We start from the raw sequence: 17553 nt of genomic DNA, 5'->3' as shown, positions 1-17553 counted from the left end.
GTATGCGTTGGCTTTCCTTTTCTTCATGACTAATTTCACTCTTCTAAGGAAGAGTGGAAGTTTCAGTGAGCAAACCATGCAGGGGCGTTAGATCTGTCAGTAAGGACAGACTTTTGAGGCTAATTCTGGTCACCTTCTTTGTCAGCCCTTCAGGGGTTTTTTTGGTTTATTTGTTTTTCCTGGTAGTACTGCTGTGTCCTCTAACCCCAGAGACAGGATTCTGAGTTTGTCCCCAGTCAATGCTAAGAGATTAAGTCTGAATTATGAAATTTCTTAGTGCAAAAGCTTGTGTAATTGGCAAGAAACACTGAAAAGCAAAAGGAAACAGTTAAACTCAGAACAAAGAAGTTTCTTAAAACAAAAAAGATAATATGTCATGGCATTTCTAATGGCAATTTTATTAAATTAGATATGTCACTTAAAATAATTTGGCTTAAAATAAATTACTGCTCTGACTTCTTGCTCCAGCTAAAAATGTAAAATTAATAAGCCATATTTTTTTGAGTATAATGGACTTTGGTTTATTGGTAATTCTTTCTTTTTTTTTTCTTAAATAACCAACTCATGCATTATATTTTCTTATATCCCTGTCTGTTTGTTAAAATGTCAGGATTTCTAGTACTAATCTAATTAAATTGACTCAAGTGGAAATATTTGAAAGGGACCTGTCTCCGGCAGTGTGCCAGATAGCTGGGAGTCAGCCAGCACCAGCAGCACCGTTTGGGCACTACTCAAATTTTCTTGCCAGCAGCTAGGCTCTGCGCTGTTAGTGCAGCTTTGCAGTGGGGGAGCTGAAGCCAGCCAGGCAAGGTGGCTGAGCCACCACCTCAGTTTCTCCTGGGGCCAATCCTACTTGCCATAACCATAAAAGCTGCAGAGCATTGATCGGGCTGGGAACAAAACCTGCCTGAGAGCTCTGGGTTCTGCTGCAGCATGTCTGCGAATAAATGAGCAGCGTTTGCAGAGACTAGTGGTTTGCCACTGTCATATAAGATGATAATAATCGTGAGTATAGTGTATGATTAGTATAGTCTACTTAATCATGAGTAAGAAGACTTAATCATAAATATAACTTTGTTCAAACTGTTTTCAGAAATGACACTAAAACCCGACATTGAACATTGTTATATGACAGTGGCGTGAAATAACTCTTAATTGTTAAAATATGTTTTATTCATACATTTAGCTTCAAATGCAGATAGGACATTTTAACAATACTTGTAATCACCAAGCAGCCTAACAAGAGCTCTCGAATGTTAGTTTGCCACATTACAATTGGCAGAAGCAGACAGTTGATTGGAAGGAAGTTAAATGTTCTTCTCCATTAGTGAATGTGTGTTTCTTTTTTTTTTATTCTTTTAACTCTCTTTCAATAAATTAAAACACTCTTCTAAGACTGAAATGATAAAGACTCCTCGCTGTGGAACCAGAGCATGAACGTTTATTGTCTCCAGATGTTTCCAGGTGCATCAATTTGTTTGTTTCTTTTTATGCTGTGTTGTAGAAATCATAGTAATTAAAATTAAGGGCATAAAATACCAAAATCAATAAAAGACATTGCAGAAATATAGTACTGGTATAGACCTCACTAGATTGTCTAATCCATTCCTGTATCTGAGGAGGGGATCTAACAGTCCTACAATGTTCATCACAGTTGTTTTTCTATATTGTTTTCAAACAACTTCTGTGAAAGTTTTTTGTAGACAGCTGCTCCATCATTTATCTTACTGTATAATTAAGAATTTTTTCTTGTTTTTATCAGGTTTTCCTCTCCCTCACTGAGTCAAATGCTTCTTGCCCAGCCTTTTCAGACAGAAAAACCCCACCTGGTTCTTGACTGTAACCTTTCATTTATTTAAAGATTGCTAGCCTGTCCTCTCCGCACTATCTACTTACTAAGTAAAACAAGCTGGTTCTTCCAAGTCTTCCTCAGAACTTACATTTTGTAAATGTACCATTTTTGTCTTTTCTTTGGACTTTTTTTCCCTCTTAAACCACCATGTGTAAAATTAGGCACAATGTTCAAACTCTGACTTCAGCGCTGCTAAATAGAGCAGAATAATTATCTCCTGTGAGGTGCACATAACACTCCTGTTAATCCTTTGCAGAATTAAATTTGTCTGGTTTTGCTCTTCTGCATCACCATGTTCACATGTGATCCTCAGTTTGTGATTCAATGTAACTACAGATCCCCTTGGGCAAGATCCTCTTGTGTCCGGCTGGCACATTTCTGGCATGTCATTAATTAGCAGGCTGGAAGTTGTCCCTAGAGTAGGGATCTCACTGTGACCAGGGAATCCATAACTGTGGGAAAATAAAGATTCCTTAGCAGATTTGCTGGAAAGCTTTTTTTTACCTAGTATCAGATTTTCTCTGGGATATCTGTCACATCAAGCAGAAGTTCCTCTCTCTTCCTTTCCTCTATTGTCAAGCCAGTTGCTTTAACACTAGCATTGTATTTTTGATGGAACAGTTCTACAAAAGGTTGGTTTTGCCAACCTTTCTTGTAACCCTCTAGTTCTATTGCAATGAAAGCTCTAGACATCTAACTTCTAGGGGGCACTGTATTAAACCTGTTGGTGGTAAAACATCAGCTCAATATTCATCAGCGGTCAACAAGTCTGCTACAGCGTCAGCAAAGACTAATAGCAAGCTTGTTGCTGTTGGGGTTGTCTGGAGACACCAACACAGCTCTGCTACATCACTGCCCGAATACTGGCCGCAACCCAGTCACCCCATCACAAAAAGGTTTATGAACTAGAAAGGTACAGAGGGAAGTAACTGGGATAAACATGAGACTATACAAACAGACATACAGCCATGGTGTAATCAAAGCTGCAGCTGATGCAGCACCTTCCCGAGAGTGGCGGATAGCGGAGGCCAAGAGGTGGGTATGAGGGCAGTCCCCGTGGGCTCTTGCATTAATACCTTCCCAGCAGAGTTATGAGATCAATGAGTAAGGAAAATGTGCTGTTTGAGGACAAATTAAGTATTTGCTTGCTTAGAAAAGAGAGACCTGAATGGGAATATGATACCTATCTGATTCTATCATTCCAAGTCACAAATGGTACGGAAAAAGAGCATGGAGAACTGTCATATCAATTTCACATAACAAATGAGAAGATTTCCAATAAGCTTTTCAGAGATCTGGATTTAAAACAGTCTAAATGTAATCGTTTTTTTTTTTGTCTAACATTTAAGTAAACCCTACTTATGCAATTTGCTTGCGTAACTAGGCTTATGCTTAAGTATAAGACAACGAGGAAACTCCTTGTCAAAGGTTGTTGCAGCTGCCCAAAAGATGAAGGGATCAAAGATGTTAGAGGTAATGGGAGAGAGATCTATTGTGATTTTAAAGTACAAAAATGCACACAGAGCTGTTTCTCAGGAAAACTGGTGGCAGGTGAGAAGTTTTCTGTTGTGCCGTGTCACTCAGAGCGTTCACAAAGGAGCCCTGCCAAAGAAAGTTGAGCCCCAGCTCTGACGTGGCATGGCTATTTTTGGGATCCTCAGGTCTCAGTTTCTATAACTTCTCCAGTGACTACCAGCCTGTGTATTTTTAAGGACAGATTACACACATGTTCTGTATGGGTCATAGCTGGAGGAGGTGATCTGTTCTGCTCCTACACAGCTCCCTACAAGCATCTATCAGCTGCTCCAGCTGCCAGCAGTTCTCAGCTGCGGTTTTCCTATGGCCTTCAAGTAAGGAGAGGGTTGTAACTTTGATCTCCTAGGAGCAGGACCGGGCATAAAATATGGTACTGAGAATGAGTATCTGTTATTTGGCTTCTTTCTCATGCCTTGGTCTTGATTTTATGGATGCCACTGATAAATGTTGCCCTGTTTTTATGTTGGTAGGGCTTTGCTGGAAGATGGAGACACCCTACAGGTTGCTTGGGAGATGGTGAGCAAAAGGGTGTTATACCACAGCCTCTTTACTCTTTTACTCATCTGTGGATGAGTTCCAGCCATGGTCCTTAATTTTTTGAGTTTTTAGTTACTATCTGGTGATGAAAACTCATATGAAGGGCTCCGTCAAAAGTGTACAGTCCCCTTACAGTGGAATAAACATTGCTACTGCTATCAATCAGCAAGATCATGATCTGACCCCTAGCAGTGGGCTTGTGTTAAAGAACCATTGGCTTTTATTCCTTTTTTTCTTGTCCACTAATGCGCCGGGTGTTTGCTTTACAAAAAGTGCATAAGCTTCTACACCTGGAGATCAAATTGTTTATATTGTGGATTGACACTACAAACTTAGCAACCAGGATACAGGCACAAAACTCTGAGCTACTCAGAAGACACTAAAAACACAAAGGGCCAGGCTTAGTGACACTGCCAGGGAAAGGCTAGCAACCATTAAGAACAGACAAATATTCACCCCCAGTTACCCTTCCGTGACCATCGCAACCTGCAGCACGGAAATGCATTGAGAGAAATGGCAGGAAAAGCTGTGTCTCTGACATTGTGGTGGACATCTGTACTCATTTTTATCTGGGAGTGAAACCGAAGCTTTTATCTTCTTCCCTCAGTTGCTCATGATCTTGTATTATTTTTTTTTTCTAATTGAATTATTCTTATGTGAAGATTGTAGAGGGGAAAAAATGACCACTGAAAACCTATCTGCCTTTGCTTAGCTATTTAACCTGGTTTTGCCTGCCTACTCTTCCAGGATACTACTACAATGACAGATCCTTCCGTAGTGAATCACCTGACTCGACTGAAACTCAAACTCCTAGAAAAGGTAAGGGAATAACTCTGCAGTGATCACCTTTGCTCTGCTTTTTGCTCTTGCTTGTTTAAGCATTAATGTTCTATTTTAAATAAGTACATACAAAGATGATCTGCAGCCAACCAAGAACCTCTTTCTTCATACAAGCAGAGGCAGAACAACATGCAGTGCTGCTACAGTCACTTTCATAAATAACATTGTAAAAGTTTACATGGACCTACAGTAAATTAAGAAGAGAGTTAAAGTGACTTTGATCTTATGGGAGATGTCACCAGTTAGCTCAAAACCCGTTTGAGTTGTGACAGGCAAAGTTTAGGAGCAAATTTTAGGTAAAGAGGGCCCCAGGTTGTTTTAAGGCATTTTCATGCCTTCTTTTTTTGTCTGCTTTCACGTAAGATATGTTGCCTGGTGAAACATGGGCAGACCTTCGCTGGAAGTGTGTGACGTGCCATACAGAATCCTGATAGCTCTTTGTTGTGACTCTGCATGCTAATGCACACAGAGCTCTCCACTCAGCCCTGTTCCTCCAGCCTCAGCATATCTGACATCCACTAGTGAGGATCTTCTGCTTCAGTCTGCTCCAGAAGCCACTTAAAGACTTGTCTGAATGGAAACACAATTTGCCTGGAGACATGAATGCTGGTAGTGGCATCTACCTGTCTCCACGGTGGAGTCTTTTGTCTTAGATGCAGCAACCATTTGAGGGCAAAGCTGTCACCAGCGTGGAGCCACGTAGAGCCAAGAAAACAGCCTGTGCATGAGCAAAAGGTCTCTAATTTCTGAGCATCAGGGAGCAACAAGGGCCAGCTACTCCCTAAGGAGCAAGGAGATGAGCACAATAACACAGCCAGCAGGGTAGGAGTAAGGTCAATCTGGAAAGTGACTGCAAGTTGGGATCAGGGTTAAAAAGATCCATGGCCAGTCACAGGCATGGCTGTGGTTGAACTGCAGACCGATACTCATCCAGTATAGCGCAGGTAGGAACTGAAGACCTAGAGCTGAGATTAAAGGGGTTCCTGGGCACACCAGTGGCAGGTGTGGATGGAAGCCCCAGGTGAGGCTGGTCAGGACTATTTTGGTCAGCTAGTGCACCAAATACCCCAAACCATCCAGCATCAAGCTATTCATATGATCCAGCTCTCTGGCCTACAAAATAAATGACATGTAAGTTTCCTCATTCACCATGCTATCAATTTCCAGGTCTGCGGTACCCTGACCAGTTGGAAGCATGACTCTTCTTTTACTGTAACTAGATTTGTAGCAGGTCGTTTCGTACTTCTATGAATACTTCACTAGCTGTGATTTAGCTATTAAGAAACACTGCTTGTCTCCACTTCTGCTTTATTTCCTCCATCCCAAACCTATGCCTTTAAGGTAGGGTTGGAAATTGGTTTGAACTTTGCTGCCTCACTCATAACCAGTTCTTGTTGTGTTTCTACCAACAGAAACTAGAAAATGAACAGGAGAACCTAGAGAAGATGGAGTCACCTCTCCCAACTGAAAGTAAAAGAGAAGCATTTGTTCTAATTATGGACGTGATACAGAAGGGGCTTAGTGATGTTCTCAAGCATGAGTTCCTCAGCAGGTCACACCAGATGATCACATCTCCCCTCTAAAAGCTGGAAGGGGCCTCTGTGTGTTCGGTGGTTGGGCACTTGGGTAGTCAGAACTTGCTCTGTCTTGGCTTCTGTGACAGAAACATTTTCTGGAGGGCAGGAGGGAGACTCTGAACTTGAGTCAGGGCTGCCCCAGCTCAGCCTGCGTATCTAAATCTGTATTCAGCCCTGGGGTTCTGAAGTAGCAAAAATGCAAGTTCCAGTGAAGCTTGTGCAGTGATGTCAGTCTCTATACTAGTCTCAGTTCTAACCAAGCCAGTGAATCTTAGCAGCCTTGATGCAAGAACGGGCTTGCTATACTGTGCAGCAATCTACATTTTATCTTTTGGCTTTCTTCAACAGTTTGGTGTTGGGTTTTTTTTTTTTACAAAGGAAAATGATTAGCCAGCCAAGCACTGAACTAGGAATGGCCTCCTGCCTAGGTGTGCTCTGCAGCCTCTCGGCTGCAGATGCTAGTTCAGCTGAAGCAAACTACTGGTGATCCTAGTTCTCCTAGCTCCTATGCCTATGAGTGAGCCCCTGTTGCAGTCCAGATGTGTGCTTGGCTTTGCTGATCCTGAGAAGAAATCTTTAGGACAGCTGTGCGTCTCTGAGGGATCCAAGCAGGAGGACCACTCCACTACTAATGCTTTGCACCTTTGAAGCTGACCAATGCAGCCGTGTGCAGTCCAGAACACGGTTTGCATTTTTTGTAAAAAAATGTGACTCAGCTTATGAAACAAATCACTGTACTGAAAGAATTGGTCTTGAGGACTGTGTTGACAAAAGCTGGGAAACCATTTTATCAGGAAACCATGCATGTGCAATTTCATCCTGACTTTGGTTTGGGCAGAGAGGTCAGGGATCCCAGCAGGCTTACAAAACTTCCAAAATTTAGACCATTCTCTATACAAGCTAGCAAACCAGCTAAAAGTTGATAAATAAGGGAGTTTAAAATAACACGTGTCTTTATCAAACCCTTTCAAAGACTGCTGTGACGTTTCACATACAAGTAGTGTGTTCCCTTCAACAGTACTCGCACGGAAGATATGCATGCTATATGTGGTGCATTCATTGCTTTAGTGTTTATAATTATATTATCTATGGATTAAAGGCTACCGGTAGAAGATCAGTAATATTTCTAGATTGTACTCTGGGCTCATGTTCACTGATCTGACATGTAAATAGTTGGAAACTTTCAGTGCTGTGGCCAAAAATTAAAAATCCCTTTAGCAACTTAGAGTTTCAAAACACAAAGTGATGCTTTCCAGAGCAGATGCCAGACATGCTTCCAATGTATCTGAAAACGCTCTTTCTTATTTTCATTTCAAGCGGCTTCAAAACCAACTGTATGTGGGAAGAAGTGAAAAGGAAGTTGATTCAGAACAAAAAAGAAACAGAAAAGTTGGCATTCAAAACAGGGTTTGTTTTGATATGTCGCAACAAACTTTTTTTACACTTTGCACAATCACCCTTTGCATCTACATCTAGAAAACTTCAAGCTGAAATGAGTTTCTAAGCCAGGAGGTTAAAAGTGGGCTTTGGAGAGCAATCTGAAAAGTTTATTTTCGGAGAAGGTTCATTGCCTTTGTAGAGCTGCTGAACTGCTGTGTCTGCATGTGGCTTAAAGTCATTATCAGTTCATGGATTTGACAAGAGAAGTAGCCTAAAGACTTTTGTGGAAGAGGTCAAGCTATCTTATAACACATTTTCCAGAACTAATCTCATCATGTAGATGCTATAATAGCTCTGTCTTTGTGATCCTTTGAGAAGATAATGGACTTTTCCTCCTTCAGGGAACAGACATGAGGATATGCTCCAAAATGCCCTAAGGCGAAGGAAAGATCTCCTGCAGGAGCTTAGGGTAAGAGCCCTCTCTGTGGACAGAAACAACAGCAAGGGCCAGGTTATCTGCACATCCACTGCCGATGTGGATTCTGTTCTTTCCTGTCTTTTAATTCTTGGCTGGGCAGTATTTAGTTCTCTGCTGGTTCCCAGTACAGAGACTGGGCCAGCTAGTCAGGGAGAGGGGCCGGAGAGCAGTATATCTTCCCTCACTACAGCTAGTGAAGCTTGCACCCACTTCAGTTGTTGGGTTGATCCTGTTTGTCCTGAACCACTGTATCATAAGCTCTCTGGGGTAGCACCAAAATCCAAAGGAGGGACTTCTAATGCCTCCAGAACAGGTACAATAGTAACTGTTACCAATTCCTAGTTTATGGAGGGTACCAACCACTAATGAAACATTTTCCCAGACTTTTGGCAGTTTGTTCTTCCCTTTTTTTCCATTCCTTTTTTGCTTACACTGAAAAATGCATGGCTTCAAGATATGCAGGAAGGAAGACTTTATACTTGCGCAGGCACTGGTTGCAGTGCTTCCCTTGATGCAGCTGTCACTTGTGGTCTGTCTGTCAGATGCGGCAGGGCTGGACGTTTCTGCAGCGATGAGCAAGGCTGCACCCTGCTGTGAGCTCCTAGGGGCTAATGCCATGTAGCTCAGAGAGCACAACAATGCTGTCTGCCTTTCTGTGACTAGGTTTTCTTTAAGAAGATGCTTGATTTTGCAGGAGCAGCACCTTCTGGAAGAGCTTTCACAGCTCCCTGCCCCGGCTGGAGGACACTGTCATAACCACAGAGCTGCCCCTACGCACATCTACCAGATACCTTTCCCAGCTCCCCAGGTGGAGCCACCAAGGATTATTCAGCAGGCGGTAAGGATCCTCTCTCCTAAGAAACACCACTAGTGCTGTGCCAGTCTGAGACAACAACCCCTTGGGAGCTTCATGGAAACGCTCATCCCACTGGAAGGGAAGATACGCCTCGTGGTGTTGTATGGCACCCTCACTGCCCTAGGCAAAATCTACAAGGGAAATAATCTTACAAAACAGGCACAAACATTCACAGTGTGAATGGTTTACCATAGGAACAAGGTAGCAAGAGGAGGACTGCCCATGTTCTGGCCCAGCCATTCAGCCAGTTTCCAACGCACATCCCTGTCTGCTCGTGCAGCCCGTAACCTCAGCAGATTCTCCATGAGGATCTCACGGGCGACAATGTCCAAAGCCTTACTGAAGTCCAGTCAGAAGAGACTCACTGCTCTGCCCTCCTAAAAATGAGGGAGCTGGACAAAACCAACCCCAACTTCTCCATTTTCCTTTCTTTTTCAGATGCCGCCTCAGCCTGCCACCATCATCCAGCAGTTACCTCAGCCACCCCCACTGATCACACAGATCCCCCCTGCCCAGCCTTTTGCAGCCTCCCACTCCGGAAGCATTAAAGAAGGTAACGTACTTTCCATCTAGCAGCCAGCTCCCATCACCAGGCCTGGAGAGGGGAGGCGAGGTGCCATAGCAAGTGGAAGGGGGCACAGGACAGCATCCAAGCTAGGTAGTGACATGCTGTTTCACAACAGGGCTGCTGCTGGAACACTCCATAAATGAACTAGACACCATTTCTGAGAGGCTTTCAGACAAACTCTCATTGCTTAAACCAAAGAAAAAGGGACTACAAACTCAGCAAAGCCAATTTAAGCTGCCAGGAAAGCTGGGGAAAGCAAACTAGCTCAATGCAAGTACTGAGTAATATTAACAAGGTCAAACTCATGCACATGGGTGATTCCAAAATTAACAAACAGGCTCCTAAAATGTGTTTTTATTCTTTTGTTCCATCTTAACCTGCTGTTCAATCTTCTCAGAACAATACAGGCTTTTATTATGCCCCATGTTTGGAAACGAGACAGAACAGCTGAAAGTGCTGTTCCAAATATAGTGCAATGCCAATAAAAAGGTGGATGCTACTGTGAAATAATCTATGAACAAAAACCTGGGACGACTTCCCCGGCTCAACCTTTGGCCAAAGGTTTCTTCACCCCACACAGAAATCCTCAGTCATGAGCTTGCAATATTTCTCAGCTTTTTCTTCATCTAAGTGTCTGGATTTTTGAATCAGAGTTTATTTTCATAAACAAAATAGTCCCAATCCATGCATGACTTTTCTGAAGCTGATACATGTAAATTACTTTTGGTCTGACCAGTTTAAAAAAAAAAAAAAAAAAAGAGTTGAAAGAAAAAAATATTTTTTTTTCTTCTCTTTTTTTCCCCCTCCTCACCCTCCTTCTTTCCCCCCTTCCTCCCTTCAGCAAATTGGTTCCACTGCACAGGTCCTTTGTGATTAGGACCCAGAGAGCATGGTAAGTAGATTTGATGCACATGCAGTGGGCTCTCAAGGTGGCACTGCAATATCACGTAAAGTTGAGGAAACCTGTTACATGGAAAGCTACGATCTTGAACCTAAGCAATGGAGAATGCTGTAAGGAGCAGGTCCGTGCTGGAGTAAGCAAGAGAGCTCTAGCACTCAGTCCTTCTCCAGCATAGCCAGAGGGGTGGGCTTGCAGGGAAAATAACAGAGAAGATGAGCAACAGCAGGTTTCTTGTAGAAGGGAGGAGAAAACAGGAAAGCTGGTATGAACAGTCTTATTCATAGACATTAATTTTGCACTGCCTGGGCAAATAATGCTAATGTTCTTCACATGCCCCTTTCAGCTGCTTTATCTTGGTTGCAGTGACCAGTCTGTATGCTGGAGGGCACTTCTTACCAAGCTGCCTCTGCTGCTTGTCAGTTGCTGATAAAGCTCTTACATTCTTCCTTGGGGGTGACCTCTTCCCAGATATGGTAGAGATGATGCTGATGCAGAACGCTCAGATGCACCAGATCATCATGCAGAACATGATGCTGAAGGCTCTGCCACCAATGACGTTCGCACAGCCTGGTGGAGCCAGCTCTCCCCTGCTTCAGCGTGCACAGCAGGTAATGACACTGGAGTCTGAAGGGCATCCTTGCTCACACGAGGCAATGGTTGATCTCCTGGGGAGGGTGCAGGGCCAGGACAAAACATGCAGAAAGTCTGGGACATTTAACAGTTGTGCACATCTTCACACCCACTGCAGCAGAAGGCTGTTACTGCGCAGAGTACAGCCTGCCTCTTTTTCGTGACGAGCACTACGACAGGACCCAATGGAAGAACATCTCCTCCACAAGTGCAAACTGGATTCAGCCCAGCTCTGAAAATTATCTGGCCTGTACAGTTGAACCACTAACAGATTATGCATGGAAGACATCTAGCACATGGAAGGCATTTGCTGCTGCAGGTCCACTTGCTGCAAACAGCAGGGCAATATTTGTGTTACAAATCCTGTAACTGGTAAAATTTGACCTGTCAGTTTCGAATGGGCTAGAGCTGAAGTACAAATTTTGTGATCGTTCGTGGAGCCCTACTGCTCTAGTTCCTGTCTCACTGAATATTAATGGATTCTGAGCTCTGAAAGGACAGATCTTAAAGACATTTTGGTGTGTAGATCCCTATAAGGATTTTTCCAAAACATATCCAGTGCCTGATAAGAGGTAGGTAATTTTGAACTTATCCTTAGATTCCCAATTCCTAAGCTATTTTTAACAAGGTGATACAGCTCCTTAGCATCCTTAAGTGCTTTGGAAGCATTTATTTCTAGTTTCTACTCTGTAGCATTCGTTACCTAAGAAGCAAGGACAGTTGACCTTTGGGGAGGAGGGGACGTCCCAGTGTTGCAAAAACCCCTATAATTTTCTTGCCCCTCCATTTTCAGGCCAACTGTGTCTTTTCTGCATGCTGTAAGAAAGATTTGTTTTCTTTTTCTCAGATGTTATGGTTGTTGGGTGCTGAGAAAGTGACCCCCAAACTCCTGCAGTTCTTGCCCATCTCACTTGCGCCTTTCCTACATGCTATTTGCAAAAGTAACAAACAGCTTAAAAGGCCCTGAGCCCTGGGTTTAACAGAGGGGTAGGAAACGCAAGCCTCCTCTATAGTTCATCTCATGGCCTGGAGGGAGCTGATGGATTTTTGCAGCTGTTGGGACAAAATGTCTGCCCCAGACAGAAAGCCTCCAACAGCAGCTGCTAGCTCTCATGTTTCAGTGCACTGATGTCCCAGGAGGCCACCTGCAGCACAGAGGGGTCCGCTGGCTCCATCAGCCATGCTCCCGGGGTAGACTTGCTGTGGAAATGGCAGGCAGTGCTGACTCTTTGTCACGTCAGAGCTGCACCGAGCATTGCCTTGGATGGAAGTCCTTTTCTGTTTCCCTTAAACTTTGCAGTTTCTGGGTTTGCATATTCTTTCCCCCCTTGCTGTGAGGGAGATAGCTGGGGCAGACAGTGGTGCTGGGAGAACCAGTGGACTCATTTGCAGCTTTCTGTGGAGGATACCACATCTAAGGGAAGATAGCAGAGGAAGAGCGTGCATCCCCCCAGTTCCCACCTTCCTCCCCAGGCCACCCGGTCACTGTGTGTAGACCAGTGGAATAAACTGTAGGGAGTGCAGTCTGAGTGCCTTTGAGTATCAGGTGAAATCTGAAATCACCAAGTGTTTGCTGGACCTTTTACGTTGGAGCCTGCAAAGCCCATCTCCAGATGCAGGCTGAAGGACTTCCTTTACCAAGGGATGGCCGAGTGGGAACCCAGCCCTTCAGCCAGGGACCCTTCCCATAGGGAGCACAAATTTCACAAATCACCCTTTGTCTCTCTCCAACAAGGACCTGCAGTTTGCTGCTCCCCTGGCTGTGAAAGCAGACAGGCCCAGGCCATCTGCGGTACACCACCACCACCACTACCCTCCCGCAGGGACGCTCCTGGTGCCCCACAGGAGCTTCCTGTCCACATCGACGGGGCATCACTGGACTGGCAGCACGCTCCCTGCCCTGCCTACGTAAGTAAACAGGCAGCCACGACGTAAGCTTTCAGCCCTTCCTTTCCGTACAGGTGGGGTAGAAAAGTAGGCCAGACAATCCCATGCCTTCATGGTTCTTCACTAAGGCCAGTCCTGAATATTTTCTTTAATGCAACAATGGGGACTGAGGCAAGTTAAGTGATGATTTGATACACTCAATCTTATAACTTGAGTAATTAACCCTTGCTTACTGTGGAATAAACATGAGGATCAGACAAGGTCTATAGATGATACTAAACCGTCTCCTTGCCACACAGGGCCACCACCCAGCAATGCTGCATGTCTCTGCTCTTCAGTGGCTCTTATCCAGGGATTTGGGTCTCCCTGTGAACCCCGCAGACACCTGCTAAATAAGGGCTGCGTATGTTTTACGTTCAGTTGAGGTTCCCAGTAGGATTTCTGTTCTTAAAACACTGCTGAGACATTTGCTAATCAGAAATTCCTGGAAAAAAACCCACAACTACTTGCTAAGAAAAATGATACAAAGGGAGAGGAGCACTCAGAAATAAAGCTGAGCCTTTGTGATAAGCTTGTGCTTGCAGCTGGGGTGTTTTTTCAAGTGCAGAAATGAGTGGACTTCTCTCCAGGCTGCCCCCAAGTCTGTAGAGCCCTCGGGCCCTTGGCAGAGGTCAGCAGCCAGCTCCTCCGGGGGCTCACTGGCCTGTGCCTTCCCTGCTGTCTCTGAGCTTGTCCTGGTCAGCTTTCTAGGTGTGAGCAGATCACACCCAGGACTAGTGTTCGGACTAGTCTGTTCATGGGAATATCAGTGGCACAAGGGGCCTTGGGCAAGGATCTGAGCCAAGAGAGAGAAGTAGCCTTGCCGAGTACATCAGCAGGGGATACCAAGAAAGCAGGCAGAGAAGCAGTGGTTCTTACACCCTGAGGCTGGTAAAGAAATGCATGTTGCTAGAGTGTGGTGTGGAGGCTGGGGACTTTGGCGTGGGGACTCACTGTTGCATCAGTGCGAAAACAGCTTTTGTTTCTGTGCTATGGCTCTTTAAAGCCTTAGCAGACAGAAGGTCAGGATGGAGGCAGCTGCATCCTCAAGGCATGGGTGATCTGCTGGCAGGGGTATCTATATGGCCCTCTTTAGCACGGGATTTGAGTCCCTAAACAGATTACTTACCTAATGGGATTGTAAGGGATAAACATTTCTACCCCTTTTACTTTTACATGGGTTTGTAATCTGTACCAGTAAAGATCTCTTGGCTCCCTCCAGAATCGGTGCAGTTAGCTGTTTGCAGAAATCTGCAAAGAAAGATCTTGCCATGGCTTTTAAGCTGTCTTCTTCTTCAGCTACCTTCCACCATGAGTTATGAGATGTCTATGTTGTCCTTGTGCAGCAAACATGCACTATTGGCTATCACCAAACACAATAAAGCCATTTTCCTTGTTGTAGGTGGCCCACATACTGACAGTACATGTTTCACTACAAGCAGACCATAGCATCGCTGAGGTCAACCTGTATTTGAACAATCCCTAAATAATCTGATTGACGGCCTGATGTCTGTACATCATTGGTACAAGAAGTGAGCGGGAGAAAGGCTGCAGATGTTCAGAAAAAAACGTACCACGCACCTGTAGTCTGCTCACCCATTTCTGCTAGTTCAGTTGTTTCATCTTCCAAGCCAAGAGCAGCCACAAGCAATCACCACTTCTTTTGCTGCCTCTTCACAGAATCAAGAAAACCCATTCCAAAGTGTCTTGCAGGCCTGGCAGCCCACAGCAGCCCCTGGGCATGAAATAATCTTAACACCAGTGTTATCTAAGTCCTTGCAAATGAGTATGACCCAGCTCCAGGGATGGGAGTCCCCTGCATGTGCAAATTGAGGAGATGCACCTTGAAAAGGGGCCTGCTGCCATCCTTGGGACAATGAAGCAATCCATCCCTGGGTGCCTGAATGAGGATTTAGTCGCCAAACCTCATCAGCCTGAAGTGTACCTCCCTCAGTGTTTTTGGTTTTACTCCCTCACAGATATACTTGTCCTACAGTAATTACCTATCCGGGGAACTAAAGTCTAGCAGGAACAACCCAAATGCAAGTTACCTGCAGAGCAGAGAAAAATCCTGGCATTGGATTTTCCTGGAGACCAGCACTCTGCTCTATCTGTTTACGCACTATTTGGAGAAACAACTCTCAGTGGAGAAGAATGGAAAGAAATCTGCTCCTGCAGTCATCAGATTTGAACGTTGAAGTGCAATGCCCACCCCCAGCTAACCACAGTCCACGTTTGCTGCCCCAGGAGGGCTCTGACTCTCTCTGTCCCCCAAATCTCACATTTACAAAGCTGCCCAAGGTTTTTCTTCTCAAAGAGCTATTGGAAGGTGATTTAAGCAGCCTGGAATTACATAGATTTGTTTCATTATTTCTCAACCTTTCCCTTATATAATCAGGGTTTAGACTTGACTTAAAAAAAATAATAAAATCCTGAGGTTCTTCCTTGGATGTCTTTTTCTTCAGCAACATAAATGAAACACTAATTTTCAGAGGCAGGCTTTAATCCTAGCCTATGCTATCCTGCTCTTTTTGTTTTCATGTAGGACTCCTCAGAAGGCGCTCTCAGAGTTTTTAATCAAGTGATACTTTTTCATGCTCTCAGCAGCCTGGTTGTGTTTAATACAGAAAGATAAACAATGAATTAGTAGCACTTTTGCCACATCTTCCCACTGTGAAATGTGCTTATCTGATTCGTGTTCGTCTTTGTTCCCCTGAGTTTTCCTTCCCCCACAAGGATGTTTTAGCTATTTGATGAGCAAAATTGGTAAATAGATAACATCTTGCCTAACACCGAGAAGACAAAGCTCCAGATATCAAGGAAACACATCTACACGCCCAGGACACATTTACACGCCCAGGACACATCTACAGGAGTGCTCCTTACAAGAGGAATTTGCATCAGAAAAGGGGCCCTGGCTTGTGCTCAGGGAGGAAGATTCAACTAATGCAAGGAAGATTAAGAGTGATCACCGGAGGTGTAAATGAATCCCGGGAACTTATCACTGATCATCGGAGGTGTAAATGAATCCCGGGAATTTATCACCAACCACCAGAGGTGTGGGTGAATCCCGGGAACTTATCACCGTGGGACTGCCCTTCTCAGGAGGTCTGATTAATGTGTCTGATTTTTGTGTATATGAACCGATGTGTCTTGCTAGCCCGTTGGAAAAGAACACGCCTATTATGAATATGTAATTAATGGCAGACTATAAAAGAAGTTGCTTTGTTTTTCATGGTGTGCGTCCTGGTAGAGCAGAGACTCCCGGCGCACCCAGCGCTGTTTGCTTATCTCTATTCACTTAATAAGTTGGAAACTTTGTTTAAAAACCTGGTTTGGGACAAAATTATTTATCACACCACCTTCTCCTGTTTTTAAAGTGGAGAACATCTTTACATTGGTTTTGCCTGGTGCAGTTTGTAAGTGAATCTGATGAAGATAACCCGCGGACCTAAAATTTTTTGTAATGGTTACCCAGAAGAAAAGATACTGCACTGGGCATGGATAGTCCCTGATGGGCAAAGTTTAGCCTGGTTTGCCAAGAACTATTGTCTGTAGCTCAGGAGATAGGTTTGGCAAAGAGAAGCTGATGTGTGACATTTTGGAAGAAAAAAACTTTCAAACTGTGGCCCATTTACCATACGACACAATGCTGCTCACCAACAGATTGGGCATTTCCCCGCCTGTCTGTGCCAGCTGCCTTGGGAGCAGGTACACAGACCGTGGCTGATGCTGCTTGTGCAGAATGCAGTGTTACAAGACCAGCTTTAGTTACATGACAGTACCCTGTGTTATCCACAGGAGTCCGTGAATTAATTGGCATACCTTAAAGTGCTGCTGTCGAATCGGTAAGCCAGTGACCTGTAAAACCTATCAGACAAGTACGCAAAGGGTGCTGTGAGTGGTATTTCTAAGTAAACTGTCACTGCTGGAAGCTAATTGTGTACCGGCTCTGCTCTGAAAACAACTAATGAATCATTTATTTACTATGTAAAGCTTACCTTGCTCTTTGCCCTCTCTGCTCTGTTTTGTTTGCCGGGTGTTAATCAGATAATGTGGATCGATTCACTGCTGTGTAGATCAGAGAGACTCAATGAAGGGTCTTCCGTGGCAACTCGGCAGATGCAGTGCCAGGGCTTGCAGGCACTAATAGCCTTTAACAAGCCCAACCAGCCCCACCTAGGAACCCTGCCCTCCCCAAGGCCAGCAGTGCCATTTAAGCTTGGGCCTGGGGCTGCTTGTGGGTCTTGTTGACTCTGTCCTGCATGTCCTCCCCTTGCATTGTACTTCAGGTTCAGATCGTGGCATGGCAGTCACTCCCTGCCCACTGAGGAGCAGCTGGGCCTTGCTGCACCAGGAACCAGGACGTGCAATGGAGAATGGCACTGTGCTTGTGCAGGGATTTGCTTCTTTGAGGCAAATCTGCTGGTTTGGGCTGTGCATTGCAGGTTTAGCAATAACTGGTAGTCAGC

At 44.5% G+C, this 17553-nt stretch overlaps 1 protein-coding gene across 1 annotated transcript; it reads left to right on the top strand.

Annotated features, from left to right (window-relative positions):
- Positions 1 to 4684: 4684 nt before the first annotated feature.
- On the top strand, positions 4685 to 15666 carry C5H21orf58 (chromosome 5 C21orf58 homolog). Its single transcript, XM_009959180.2, has 8 exons — positions 4685 to 4744; positions 6178 to 6235; positions 8124 to 8191; positions 8895 to 9038; positions 9495 to 9609; positions 10994 to 11133; positions 12891 to 13063; positions 15627 to 15666. The coding sequence occupies exons 1-8, from the start codon at positions 4685 to 4687 to the stop codon at positions 15664 to 15666; spliced, it is 798 nt and encodes a 265-aa protein (XP_009957482.1).
- The last annotated feature ends 1887 nt before the right edge of the window (positions 15667 to 17553 follow it).

This window comes from Leptosomus discolor, chromosome 5 (assembly GCF_034619465.1).
Source record: "Leptosomus discolor isolate bLepDis1 chromosome 5, bLepDis1.hap2, whole genome shotgun sequence".
NCBI lineage: Eukaryota > Metazoa > Chordata > Aves > Leptosomiformes > Leptosomidae > Leptosomus > Leptosomus discolor.
Note: the sequence above shows the minus strand (reverse complement) of the source record. Positions and strands in the feature narration are given on the sequence as shown.